Source organism: Chelonia mydas, chromosome 7 (genome assembly GCF_015237465.2).
Source record: "Chelonia mydas isolate rCheMyd1 chromosome 7, rCheMyd1.pri.v2, whole genome shotgun sequence".
Lineage (NCBI taxonomy): Eukaryota > Metazoa > Chordata > Testudines > Cheloniidae > Chelonia > Chelonia mydas.
In genome coordinates, this window is record NC_057853.1 from 91873571 (window position 1) to 91888351 (window position 14781).

At 43.4% G+C, this 14781-nt stretch overlaps 1 protein-coding gene across 4 annotated transcripts in view; it reads right to left on the reverse strand.

Annotated features, from left to right (window-relative positions):
• Window positions 1-9003: 9003 nt before the first annotated feature.
• The window catches only part of CEP55 (centrosomal protein 55), a 35318-nt gene continuing 29540 nt past the window's right edge, over window positions 9004-14781 (reverse strand). For all 4 annotated transcript variants that reach the window (XM_043550732.1, XM_037905101.2, XM_037905102.2 and 1 more), the window contains 2 exons: window positions 11668-11793; window positions 9004-10173 (listed from right to left, as the gene is read on the reverse strand). In XM_043550732.1, the coding sequence (XP_043406667.1) occupies window positions 9967-10173; window positions 11668-11793 (333 nt within the window). In that variant the 3' untranslated portion in view covers window positions 9004-9966. The remainder of the gene's footprint in view (window positions 10174-11667; window positions 11794-14781) is intronic.

The following is a 14781-nucleotide window of genomic DNA, read 5'->3' on the forward strand; positions in this document are numbered from 1 at the left end:
TTGGGGGGCAGTGGGGGAGGTCTGTGTGAGTTGAGGTGCTGGGCAGTGGTGGGGGGTCTGAGTGAGGTGCTGTGTAGTTGTGGGAAAGTGCACTGGACAGTGAGGAGTGGGGGAGATCTGTGTGTGTTGGGGTGTTAGGGAGTGGGGGTTCTGTGTGGGCTGCTGGGCAGTTGTGGTGGGCTGTGGGAGAGGGTGCTGGGCCATAGCGGTGGGGCTGTGCAGAGGTGTGTGTGGGGGTGCTGGGAACTTATGATAGTGTGCAAGGTGCTGTGCATTTGTGGAGGAGTGTCTGTGGTGGGGGGCACTGAACATAGTAGGTCTGGGAGTTGCTGGGCATATGGAGTCGGCAGGGGGGTGGGGGTTTGGGTGCTGTGTGACATGACGTGGGCCCACCCCCAAGGGGAAGGGGCAAGCTGGCAGCACAGGTCAGTGTGCGTCTGGTGACTGCTGGTTTGTATACAGTGCCCTTGCACTGGGCTGGGCGGAGCAGGGCCGCCCCTGCCATGCCATGCTCCATTGCCCCTCCTCTGGGCACTGACCTCCCCTCACCGTGATCCACTGCCCCCAGGGGGACCCACAAATATGTTTGGCACCGGGCCCACAAAAGGTTAATCTAGCTCCCTACACTGGAATAAAAGACCCGTAGCATGACTGTGTCTGGGCAGGTCACCTAACTGGGGCTCATGGGACTCAAGCTGCAGGACTAAAAATTGTTGTGTAGAGATTCAGGCTCTGGCTGGAGCCTGGGCTCTGTAATCCACCCTTCTCACAGCATCCCAGAGCTCAGAATCCAGCCTGAATGTCTGCACAGCAGTTTTACAGCCCTGCAGCCTGAGCCCCATGAGCCCAAGTCAGCTGACCACAGGTGTTTAATTGCTGAGTAGACGTATCCAAAGGAGCTAGCTGAGGTCAACCCAATACCTATGCTATTGCCCACAATAACAATTCAGATGTTATGAACTCCATGTAACTCACCTGGCCATCACAGGAAGTAGGTAACAGAATACCTGGGGACTAGGGAAGAGCACACGTTCTCGCCTGCAGAAACTACCCAAGCACTTGGGAAAAGGAGGTAGGGTCCAGCTATGTGCTTTTTCCTGGAGAAAGTAAACTCTTCTCTGCCTGGAAATGGTTGAAGCCTTGAGTCAGTAAGGAGTCCACTTGGTTCTTGGTAGAAAATACATGTGGTCCACACGACCTTAGATAGCTTCTGGGCAAGAAGGCCTTTGTTTTATTCCTGAACAAAGGGTCTGATTCTTTCTTACATCTCTCTGTCTGCCAGGGATTTGGCTATGTTTACATGAGAAGCCAATGACTGTTTTATGATCTCATGACAACCAGGAAGAGTTTAATTGAAAAAAGGGATAGCTCAGTTTATTTACTTCTCTAGAGAAAGACTGTTCCCGGAAGGAGGGACCTGTTGGACTGCACAGTGCTTGTTTTGTTGGGTGCACCTGACCCAGCAAAGACCCTTGTTTTGGTTACACCATCTATTGCAGAGCTTGATTGTTTGGGGCTGTGGGAAGTCATCCAGTGCACCTGTATCACAATGGGTAAATAGTACTTATCAACTTAATAGGTGTGCTGTGCTGCTTAATGTTTGCTAAGTTCTCTGAAATCATAAAATTAGGAATGTTGACTCTTCATCATGACAAAAGGCTTCAAGCTCGTTGGTGACTCAACCCTCGTCTCCATAAAAACACTTTTTTTTTCTGTGCAGCTTTAGGTTTTTTGTTTTTAACCTAAATTGCCCCACACAAATGATATTTTTTTCCTTTTTATCCTTCATCTTATTCTGCAATAAGTAATATGCTTTGGCAGTGACATAACTATTTTGGAAGGAGTAAGGTTGCTGCTGTAAGGAGTAAGTAACAGCTGTAAGGTTTGTTTGGATGCAGCTCCATTTTGGATTAACTATACTGCTTTAGGTAGTCCTCCACTGCTGTCCCACAGTGCACTGCTTCACATCTGGAAAGGCTGTCTGGGTTTTGGATTGGGCTGTCTGGTGATACCCTCCATTACTCTGGGATTACCTTGACCAGATGCCCCCCCCCCAGCCCCCCCGTTTAAATGCTGGCACACAGCCAAGCACATCTCCAGCATATAGTAAGTTCACAGACACCAAGTCCATTAGCATTAGTATGTTCCATGCTTCTATGTGATTATGTCAGGAGATCTTGAATGTTCTTGCACTCTGGGGAGAAGAGCAGGTTCATGTTTATCTTTCTAATAGTCACTGGAATGCCAAGCTTGATCAGTGGTTAGAGGAGCAAATGTAGGAGAAGGCATACTCCTGGGACACATGCCAGTGCCAGGGCAAAGGCAAGTAGCTGCAGGCAGCAGAATTACAAAGCTGTCCAAGACCTCTGGCAAAGCTCCCAGTACGTGTGCTTACTATGAGGAACTGGACTGGATTTTTGCCTGAGAGGCCATCACAGAACGCTGGTTCATGTTGGATAGTTTGGTCATGGCTCATGATGAGACAGATATGCCTTCAGAAACCACAAAGGCAGCAACGGTCTCTGACTAGGAGGAAATTCACTTAGACAGCCAAGATGTATTTGGCATCTTCCAGATGGTGATTCCACAGAGGGCCTCTCAACTGGGGCTCTGGTACTGCAGCTCTGTGCCAGGAAAATGGCCTTCTTCTTCCTGAAGTACTGAAGCCACTGCAAGTGACACCAGGTCTGCAACACTACCCTGTCCCACCAATCAGTCCTGGCTGGCTCGGCCCAGAAGTGATGTTCCCCTGAGTGAAAGTGGTCCAGGAAAATATCAGGCAGCCATAACCACTGGGATTCATCATTATGCTCCTCTAGCAATGTTTATGCAGTGTCATGGTGGTGATCTTCCATCTCCTCCAAAGCCATTGCCAATGCATCTGGAGCACTCTGTTTGAATTCATGATGGTTAGGATGTCAGGGTTCAGCACGGATCCCAATCTGCTGTCTGATGTCAGTCTGACAATTTATTTGAAACTGAAACAGTTTGAAAATTGTGCTGGCTTGTGAAAACCAGACTAATTATGGGATCCAGTGGCAGGACTCATGGAAGTTTGATACCCTCCCCCAGCCCAAGTCCTAGACATCCACTAGGTAGCCCACAATAAACAACCATACTGCACTGAATTTAGAGGCTGATGAATGCTGTGCATTTATTTTAAAAAAGTGCAGTGCTGTGCATTTGCTATGATTTGTAAGGGAAGTAGCTTAAGCGTCTTTAGACAAAGCAGTGTGGATATTTTTTTCAGTTGAGTTATACCTCTATACTTATAGCAGGAAAAAATTATGTACCAGGAAAAGACCCACATTTCCTGTAGGTAAGGCCTCAGACAGCAATGGAGGCTCACAATTTGCTCCCAGTAATTCATTGGTATTGCAGGTGTAAACATTTCCTTTATATCAACTTCTTTTTCTTAGTCTTTATTGTTGGTCAGCCTTGCCTCATCCTCTGCTCGCTTGTATAACACCCAGCCAATTTAGATTGCAAACTATTCAGCACAAGGACGTAACTAAATCATATATTCTATAAAGTTCTGTGCACATATGATGTTCTAAAACTAATAGTAATTAAATATTTATCACCAGCTGGATTTCCTGTCTAGCTAACAGAGCTAAATTTATGTATGTTTAAAGTACTTTGGCTGGAGGTTGTTAGCCTTATTGTGCCTCAGTGACTTTACCAGTGGCATAGAAAACACTTTAAAGAATAATGAAATTTTAGTATAGAGTGATGGAAGTGGCTCCATAGCTAAAACTGAAGCTACTGTTGTATTATCAATCTGATTTTTTCAAGCTCTCCCACCTCTAAAGTCTCCCAAAAACCTGATCTCACACAGAGCATGATATGTCAGCACAGATCATTACTCGGAAGCTGAGTAAAAAAAAAACAAAAAAGAAGTTTAAAGTAATAGGTCTCAATCCTGCAACATGGGGGTCAAAGAACAGGAGACACCTGAGGTGAGAACAAGGGCTGGATGTGCAGGTGATAAGTAGAGGTTTAACAGTGTGCATGCTCACACGCTCTCTGTTGCACACACTAGCCTAATGGATCAACTTATGATCTAGGACAGAGGCTCTCAACCTTTCCAGACTACTGTACCCTTGAAGAGTTTGATTTGTCTTGTGTACCTCCAAATTTCATTTCACTTAAAACTTACAAAATCAGACATAAAAATACAAAAGTGTCACAGCACTCTATTACTGAAAAATGGATTACTTTCTCATATTTACCATATCATTATAAAATAAATCAATTGGAATATAAATCTTGTACTTACATTTCAGTGTATAGTATACAAAGCAGTATAAACAAATCATTGTCTAGGAAATTTTAGTTTGTACTGACTTCGCTTGTGCTTTTTATGTAGCCTGTTGTAAAACTAGGCAAATATCTAGATGAGTTGATGTACCCCCCAGGGGTACATGTACCCCTGGTTGAGAACCACTGATCGAGGATACAGCTGCTGTGATTAGGAATGGACTAAAAAAAGGACAGTTTTGCTGCTGGTGTGGTGCATGCTGGCACAGCTGCTTCTTTGCACAGGACTCCATGAGGCAACCCACTGGCCCTGCTCCCTGCCTAAAGCCCCAGCTCCTGGAGTCATGAGAGTACATCAGATTCTAAGCTTTTAGTCCTGATCGTTTATGGGGTCTGGAAGAGCCCCTAGCTCCTGGGAATATGGATTCATGTGCCCTGGAGAGTTGCAATTCAGTTCAGCTGTGTGTACCTGTGCCATTTACTCCATTTTCAAGCAGGGCTAAGCTACACTAGTGGAAATTACTGCTCAAAGTGGCTTTGCCTGTCCAGACTAGGAGTTTGGCATCAGGGTAGCTATGTGAGTTCAGGTCATCACTGGCTGACATCAGCCAGTTTGCAGCTGTAGAGCAAGACAAAATAAACTGTTGTACTGCCTCCAGGTGCCATCACTGCTAATTTTGCATATGGTGAAATGATGACATTCATATATGATTCAAAATAGCCAGGAGGGATGGGATAAATAGTGTAGAATGAGGGGTTTGTTACCTATGGCTAACCCTGGTTTTTGTTGGTAATATTATTTTAGTGAAATATATATGCTGTGTACGGTACACATTTTATATACATATTATTACTCCTGAGGGCATTCTGTGCCAAAAAATGAAAAATTTTGCACACAATATTTTAAAATTCTGCAAATTTTGTCAAATAAATGTGGAGGCTCCAGCACGGCATTGGGGAGCACAGGCCTCTGGCTGCACAGAGGTAGGCGATCACTGTGCAGCTCCTCCTCCCCCTGGGACACGGATTCAGCAGTGAGGCTGCACCCAACCCTGACACCGCGTAAGGACCGGGCCTGCCCTAGAAACACCCTGAGCCCTGCCCTTCCGTGCCAGGTGCACTAGGTGTGGGCAAGCAGGCTCAGCAAGGCAGGATTCAAGTGTCAAGGGGCTTAGCATGGGGGGAATCCAGGTGGGGGTTGAGAGGTGAGGGGCAATCTGGGTGCAGGCGAGCAGTGGGGGATCTGGGTGTGGCGGGGGATCTGGATGCACAGGGGCGTGTTGGGAGGTTCTGGGTGCAACGATAATGGGATTCTGCAGGGGGATCCAGGTGAATATGGTTAGGGCTCAGCAGTGGGGGTCTGAGTGGGGCAGGAACAGAGCTCAGCCAGGGGGAGTCTGGGTGTGGGGGGGCCCAGTGGAGGTGTCCAGATGCTGGAGGACTGGGGCTCAGTGGGGTTGGGATCCAGGTGCAGCTGGTTGGGGCTGGGTAGGGTGGGGATCTGTGTGCAGGTGGCTCATCGGGGTGGTCCAGGTGCACAGGCAATGGAGTTCATTGGGGGAGGAGATGTTCTCGGTGCAGGGGGTGGGTGAGGCTTGTTGGGAGGGTCTGGACAGATGGGGGAGCAGCTCCCTGTATAGTGACCCCTCCCCCTGCAGCTGAGGAGCGATGGGTGCAGGAAGCGCAGGGGGAGAGGGGTTTGCAAAGCTGGGGGAGAAATCTGGGGGTGGGTCTGACCCGGCCCTGGATGCCATGCAGGGGAACAGGAATGCCATCCTACCCAGCCCAGCCGGGACTAGCAGCTGAGCCTGGCGCAGGATAGGAGCCACCAGCCATGTCTTCCCCTGTCCTGCCCCCTCCCCACAGTGATTTTCCTCTCTGCCAGCTGCCCTGGGTACCCAAAACATACTGCTGGGGAGGGTCGCATGACCGCTTTTGTGGCTTCCCTTTGCTTCCACGTCAAAGTCATTTTTCTGCAGGGAAACAAAGAAATCTGTGGGGGACATTAGCCTCATTAAAAACTGAGGCAAAGTGTTTGTTTAGGTGAATTTTTGAATTCCCTATGAATTTTTTCCCCTTGCTTCGGATACAAGCTTCAGATAGTTTCTGTAACTCTGACAAAGTAATTCTAAGCCTCCTCCACATTCAGATCCTTGAATTCTTCAGTCCAATCCACTTTCCTAACTAATTCCCTTAATTATTTAAAGTTAGCCCTTTTGAAATCAAGGACTCTAGTTAGTGGGTGTGGAACCATAACTCTGAATAAGGTAAAAATCTCAAGTGTAAGAATCTGATCACATAGTAGCTTGTTACCACAGTCTTTAATTTTGTTCAGTTCAAACTGGCTGCATAGATTTGAAAGCTCTTTGAGTTGTATCAAAACAGGATGTGACAGTGCAAGCCAGTTTACAGCATGTGACAGGTCAATATTTAAATGCTTTTTATATCAGCTCTGTTGGCATATTTTCATTGTGTAAGCCTCTGTCCATTCTCTGCTACACTTTAGAGGGAGAATCTGTTCTCCATAGATTCCTTGAAGACATTGTGTTCTTTGTTTCCATGATTCTTTTCAGGTGAACGGTGATGCATGACCAACTCTAAATGTGTGTGTGCTTCAACTTGATAGTCTTCCTCACACGTATAGTTAAACAATGTGCCTTCTTACTGGATTTTAATTGAATAGTTGTGAACAGATTGTTTATTGCATTCCTAGCATGAAGACATTTATAAAAGTCTTATTTGCACACGGCAAATAAAACAGCTAGGCAATACACTAAACGAGGTTTTAGCAAAGAAACAGATAAGAACACGGAATTCAAAGATGGACTTGCACAAGCAAACAGATGGTTATGAGTTGAAATGGTGGTTTTTAATAGGATGATGATCTTGGTATTTGAAAATAGCTGCAACTGAAGGGTTGCTACGCAACTATTTTATTAAAGAAAAAATATCTGTTCTCACCTATTATGAATGACAATGTAGTCATTGGGACAGGGAACAAGCGCGAGAATGACCCTATAGCCTGGTAGGTACACCACTTACCCAGGATATAACAGATCCAAGTTCAAGTTCCTGCTCCAATGACTAATCAGTTATAAAAAGCGTAACAGCTTCAAGAGGAGAGTGAGGCAAACCCCATGCCAGAATATCCTATAGGTACTCTCCTGCAGTGGGGGAGACAGTCCCAAATGCAAATTCCTGATACATGGTGGGGAGGGGGAAATGACCAGGATCTTCCACATCCCAGTTGAGTGCTCTAACCATTAGGTTAAAGCTTATAAAGGAAGCACTACCTCCCTCCCCACACCTTCATTTTGTGAATCGTGTTTCCTTTGTTTTTGTGAAAATGCAAAACAAAATGTTTCATTTCAACACTGCTGAAACAGCTGGATTAGTTTTCACTCAAATTCTGAGCTGATTCACTGAAAAATGTCATTTTCAGTTTGACCCAAAACACTTTTTTTTTTTAATTTTTCAAAATAGCCAGTGAATTGAACACCCCATTATTCACCTACCTCTGCTTCAGAGGGACTTAACCAAAGTAGGTGAATGGGCAGCATGATGACAGATGAAGCTCAATATTGATAGATGAAATACTGACAGAATCGGGGGTGGAGGGAGAAATGAACTGCTCATATGCTTACAGGTTTCTAAATGAACTATCCATTCAGGAAAGGTACCTGGGCCTCAGAACAACCTGATGAAGACTTCTGCTCAATGATCAGCTGTAGTCAAAAAAGCAAGCTGGATGTTAGGATGCATAAGGAATGGAGTGGAGAATAATATGAAAAATACTATTTATGCTATTATATAAATTGATTGTAAGCACTCACCTGGAATACTGAGTGCAGTTCTGGTCACACCATTTCAAAAAGGATATTGCAGAAATAGAAGGGGTTCAGAGAAGGGCAATCATTCAATTAGGGGCATGGAAAAACTCATGAAGGAGACTGATTGGGATTGTTTGCCTTAGAAAGGAGACACGGTACAAGTATGTAAAATAACAAATGATGGAGAAGGGAGACTGGGAGCTTCTGTTCTCCCTGTCTCATCACACAAACAAGGTGACAATTCAGAGACATTGAAAGTTAACAAATTCAGTACCGATGAGAAAATACTTTTTCACTCAATGTGTAATTGGACTGTAGAACTAAGCCACAGAACATCAAAAAGATCAAGAACTTGTTAAGATTCAAAGGAATGGATAAAGGTATCATCCATCATTATAACAGTAAATGCAAACCAAGTTTTGGAAAGAACAAAACCCGTGAATCGTCAAGATTTAAGACATATCTCTAACCATTAGGATGAGACCATCATTGGGGTAGATTATCCCACATCTTCCTACTATGGGATTCTTGCACCAGCTCCAAAGCATCTGATACTGGCCACTGTCAGACACAGGCTATTGGACAAGATGGACCATGGCATTTCCTATGTTCCTCGGCACTCATAGGTATGTGGTAAGAAGTTAACCTTTTTATAAAAAAAAAAACCCCACTGTTCAAGATAAAACCAATCCTAAGAAAGTTCAAGATGAATCTAGTATTTAAGCACTGTTAGACATTTCTAATTACACATCTAGAAGAATCCATCGCAGGTTCAAATAGAGCAAAACTCTAAAATAGAGACAGTTTGGCAAAGGGCAAAATTTGCCACTGTACTGCCTTACCAGCATGCAAGCCTTTATTAGTTCCCTTATTATTTAAAAAAAAAATAAAATAAAGTACAGTGACTTCAGAATGAGAAACCCAACTGCATTTTATTAATATTCCACTTGCAAAATAGGGACTCTTAAAACCCCCCATGGAAGTAAAACAGGTTTCCAGGGAAGTCACATTTCCCAGCTTTAAGCGGTAGGGTATAGCAGTGCAAACAGGAGTGTGCTTCAACATCATAAACTGACAGTTCAGCTTCTAAAAAGGTGCCTGGTTGCTCTCTGAAACTGGGGCTTCCTATTTTTCAGTAGACTAATAGTTGCTGGGAAGAAATTTGTTTTCCACATTTAAGATTGGTTTGAGTAGAGTTTGCTCACTGACCACCATTTCCATAACAGCCCTAGCTCAAGCCAGATTGTTTGATACAATGCTGAGTAAGATGCACGTTGAAAACACCACCCACCAGTAGGAAAAAACATCTTAACGCCTCTTGCAAAACAATTTACAGTATCAAGATGTTGAACCTATTCTCTAGTGGAATGCAATTATTGTATTAGGGCCAAAACCAAATTTATATAGCCAGTCTCAATTATGGTGGTTCTAGCTATGAGGCCCTAGAAGTATTGCACTCTTCATTTTGAGACCTGTTTATTTGGAGCAAGGTAGTTGCGTATGGGAAAACGGAGGAAGACAGTTTATGGGAGTTCGCTGTTATTTCTACTGGCCCCAATACATAGCTTTAATAGTGCAAAAACAAAGTCAGTAGTTTACAATTTTAAAATATTCCTATTTCTGATAAATTCTCGTTCACTGAACTTGTGGTTCTAGATAACTCTTCATAAAAATGCTGAGTGAAATATTTATACAAAGCCAGATAAATTACAATAATTTTCCATTCTTGTTAAATTGGAATATAAAACTGACGTGCTAGTCTTTTATACAACCTTAAAAAAAGGAAAAGGAGTTAAAAAGCCATTATTCCCTTTTGTAGGATAGAATCATGGCTGCATTTAAAATGCAGTTTACATATGGCAATTCCATTTGGAGCTTAATCTGCACAGAAATCAATATGAGCGAGTAACTCTCTATGCTGGCTTGTTGGATACTGTACTTTACATTTGGGACACTCAAGGAAGCTTTCATCAAGTAGATTTGAACGTTTCAGTGAGGGATTTTTGTCTTTTATTGTCAACATATCTTCGAATGCTGCTTGCAAACCATTTGATGGTTCTGTATGTCCAAATTCTTGGAGTTTCTGAAAAAAAAGTTTTCAATTGAAGCCATTATTGTCACATAAAATTGGCAGCCTAAATTGTACTATACAGGGTGCATTTGACAGCACAGTTGTATCCAATAGGTGAAGTCCTGCACACTCACAGCATTTGGGGAGAGAACATTTAAAAATAGCAATGCAATTAGCTGTACAACCACAAATATTGCTAATGGGCTCTCGGTGCAGTCCTACCATTTCTTTTAACTCTTTTTCAACCTGACTAGGTTTAAAGGTTGTCCCTTTAAATTATTGTGTACATCAATTTTGAAGGGAAACAAGAAAAGTTGAGCACAATCCAAGAGTATACACCAAAGATGGCTGAACTATTAATAACTTGTTCTGAAGAGCTTCCAGCACATGAATAGCCGCTGGCTTTCAAACTACATTTACATTGAAGTACAAGGCTGCAGAAATATGGCAGCCCAATATTCTGTAATGAGCAAGTTTCAGGCTGGCTAGTAGTCTGCTGCCCTGCATCTAGCAGTACTAGTGCTCTAGGTACACAGAACACTAGCTTCCCTGGCAGCAATTCCATTCCCCACAATGTGTATCAGAAGTGACCACTGCTCCCGTTAAAGCTGAGTGGCACAAGGGTACCAAAGACATGAATAGTGCTTCCCCACCCACCAACCAGTATACAGCTAACTGCTGTTCTTAGGACACGGCCTATTGCTTTAACTGAGACAACAAGAGGGTGGCCTGTAGGAGCATGGAAGACATACAGCATTCAGGATAAGATACCGCAGAGTGTAAATATCGTGTTTTTTTACCCTTTCTTGTGAAGCGTTCTGTTCTACCATTTTACAGTGGGGTTGGGAATGAAGGAATGAGCACCTCTGAGGAAAACAAACATTTTTATTCTAGTGCCATTTGCCTGCAGCACCAGTCTTTTGCATGACTGCAGAGCCCATATTATTAGTCTCTTAAACTGGCTTAAGATAAAACTACTGCAGTGCTAGTGCCATCCTTCCATTCCTCTTGATCAAGTGGCTTTTGGAGCCGGGGGTGGCAAAATGAAGAACAGATCAGTCTCTGACAAATGACACATAACACGTATTGCTATTTACCTTAGGGTTACACAGCCACCCACCACTGTACTAACTGCATTAGAGGGAGCAGCAGCCAGCTAAGGGAGACAGTGTATGTGTAAGTGATCTAAACTAACTGAACAAACCTAATGAAGAGAAGTGTGCACTAAACCATGACCAATAAGCAGCTTCAAAAAAATTCTAGTCTCGAACACACTATCAGGGGAAGGAGCACTTCAGGAGAATCACCTAGCCAGGGGTTTACTAAGTTACTCTCACCTACTCCTCAGTTTTTCTATTGAGTGATCTACAAGCTTTGGGGTTTATTCTCTCACTGATGAGTGCATGCAGCTCCATCACTTATAGGAGTTCCATGCATATGTACACAAATCAGACCCCTGGTAAAGACAGACTGCTTGAATTCAGTTGTAAGTTATTCAGCACTCACCAAGGGCTCCAGTCGTGTTATTTGCTCCCTTGCCTTGCGTAGCTCCTTAAGAACTTTATTCAACTGATGCTGCAAGTTCTGGCGATCAAGCTTTTCATTCTCAAAATCTGTAGTACACATTTGGATCTGGTGAATCCAATGAAAAAAAATGAGAAGTTACAGAGCTAGAACTACAAAATAAGAATTACTATTGGAGATAAGTTTCAATTTTTGACTGTGGTTGCACATTAATCTATTAAATTTTAAGCTGTAACACTTTGCTCTAAAGAGGCTGAAAATGGCATTAGTCACCATGTGGCTGCAGACTACAGTGTGACAACATGGCAATGTGGGTGGGAAAGGTATCCCACGTCTCAGGGGCAGCGTCCGGCCATTGGCTTTATGTATTGCACATGTATAACTCCTATTAATACGAATGTCATCTGCGCTTGCATATTGTGAACATGCTTTCCATTAAAATATATAGAATTTTAAGGAGACACAAGACTAAGGAGTTTCACAAGATACTATCTGGTAACAGATAGACTTGCTACAAGGCCATTGAAGATTTATAGATGTCAAAAAAATCAAAACACAATATAAATATAGAAAATACAAGAACAATAGGCCATTAGCTGACAAAAAGCATCTTCTACAAACATTAAGGAATGTGGACAGAATTTAATCCAACCACTAGTAAATGGTGTCAATATGCTAAATGATGTTAGAAAGCAGCTGAGTACTAAGATAACAATATTATTCTAACATTCCATCAAAAGGACAGCTGTATCCAGAACGGGCATCCTGACCTTTGATTCTAGTTTCCCATGTTCCACAAACATCAATCATCCTCTTAGTATACCAGTTACTCCCTCAGGCATAACATTCTCAGCAAGCAGCCATGTTTACTCTGCCCCCAATTACTAATTTTTGTGTGGTCATTAGATAGTAAATAGCTGAAAGCTGCTGTTACCCTTTGGGAACGAAACAGTTTTCCATCAGGACATACGACAAGTATGTAAAATAAGTCTTTTAGCATTTTTAAGACTGTAGCGGGGTGGTCACCTGCTCTTGCCCTGAAGGGCTTGAAATCAGCCCTGGGAGAAGGCTGTGGCAGGGAAGGAAAAGCAGGGCTGATTGGGAGAAATAGCCTCAGCTGGGGGCCACACCCCAATCAGGCCATGACTGGTTTAATCAGGGCCCAGCTGGCCCTTATAAGAGGGCAGTGGGCCAGGAGCACACAGAGTCTCCTCTAGCTATAGAGGGAGATGGGCCTGGCTGCTAGGGAGTGCACCAGGGTACTTGAGGTGAAGCAGGGCTGGGGAAGGCCAGAGGAGCTGGGAGGCTCCAGACTGGAAAAGCTGCAGGCCTGGCAGATGGCCTAAGACAGGGTACTGGGGTTGCAACAGGGCAGCCCAAGGGTAGGCGGAGGCAGCAGGTCCAAACCCCCCTTGCCTATGATGACTGGCTTATACAGAATGCAGTTGGCTCCAGTGAAAGGGGGCTAGATGGTGACTAGCAGTAACCCATAGGCTGAGGCAAGGTGGGGATAGAGGGTTGGAGGTTCCCCGGGGAGGGGAGACCCAGATCTGTGGGGTATTGCCTGGAGGGGCAGCACCCCAGGTAAAAGGGCACCAGGGTCCGGGAGGGACACTGGCAGAGGGCACTCTGGAGCTGGTAAAAAGAGTTAATTCCCAGACAGCCAGCAGGCGGCGCTGCTGGGTGAGTCTGCACCCCATTGCAAAAAGACATTGTCTCCTTTCAATACCATCATCTAAAACAGGGGTTCTCAAACTGGGGGTTGGGACCCCTCAGGGGGTCACGAGCTGTCAGCCTCCACCCCAAACCATGCTTTGCCTCCAGTATTTATAATGGTGTGAAATATATAAAAACACGTTTTTTAAATTTATAAGGGGGGGGTCACACTCAGAGACTTGCTATGTGAAAGGGGTCACCAGTACAAAAGTTTGAGAACCACTGATCTAAAACCTGGGGAGCAAGCCTGTTTCCACTAAATTCAGTGGTAGAAGCACAGACTCCAATGGACCAGGAGTTCACGCCAGGGTTTTTTCCCCACACACATTTGTTTTGATTGGTTGGATGGTTTTCATTTTGTTAAATGTTAGGGGTTGAATACAATTTCATCTATATTTTAGGACTAATGTTTGAGTTGCTGCACAAAATTACAACAGTATAAATGGTGCAGTTTCTCTTTACACAGTGCTATAAATTAATGTGTCTGTAGGAGAGATTTTGAAGTCTTAAGTGTTTGACTATGAACATACTACGGAAAACCATATGGCACAACCTTTGGTTAGAAAATAGAAACAACTGCCACCTCAACATTTTTCTCTAAGTGAAACAAAGACAATGTTAAAAGACATCCATACTGCAAACTTGACTTTGCTGATCTGTTCAGCTTGGGTCCCAACACTACACTGACCATTTTCTAAACAGTACATGGGTGCACATATTAATTTTATACACACACACACACACTCTAGTATCTTTAAAAGATATGAATTAAAAAAATAAGTTGGTAAGTTAAGACTGCAGGGAAATACAAGGAACAGAACTATTGAGATCAGTGTTTTATTGGGAAAACACACATTTTAGTTTGTCTGTTCTTAGAGAGTATTGAAGTTAATTGAGGTTTTAAAGATAGAATATTAGATTTTCATTTTAATTGGCATATTATAGTTCACATGTTTATATTTGACTATTAATTACATAGGCGTGGTAGCATCTGCTTAAATTACTGTATTAAATTTCTATAGTTCCTTTCCTTGTTACAAATTTGCTCCGACAAAATAATTCAGTGATGTGAACAGTCAGAACAAGAGCTTATTTCTTTAAAGCGGTTGGAAGGAGAGGTTGTCTATAGAAATAGAGTTTATTTATAACACAGCATAGATTTAAGATTGTAAGGAAGTGTCCATATGATTTCAGAATAGCTTTAAAGCAAGTGATTTTATCCAAAGCCTGCATGTAATCAGTAAGCCTGTAATTAGAATGAAATTACCACCAATAATGTACTACAGAGTACAGCAATAATATGAAAGGCAAAGATTACTTTGCTACATGGGGGGAAATCTACCACATCAATACTTTGACAAGGATTAACTGGGCAACTAA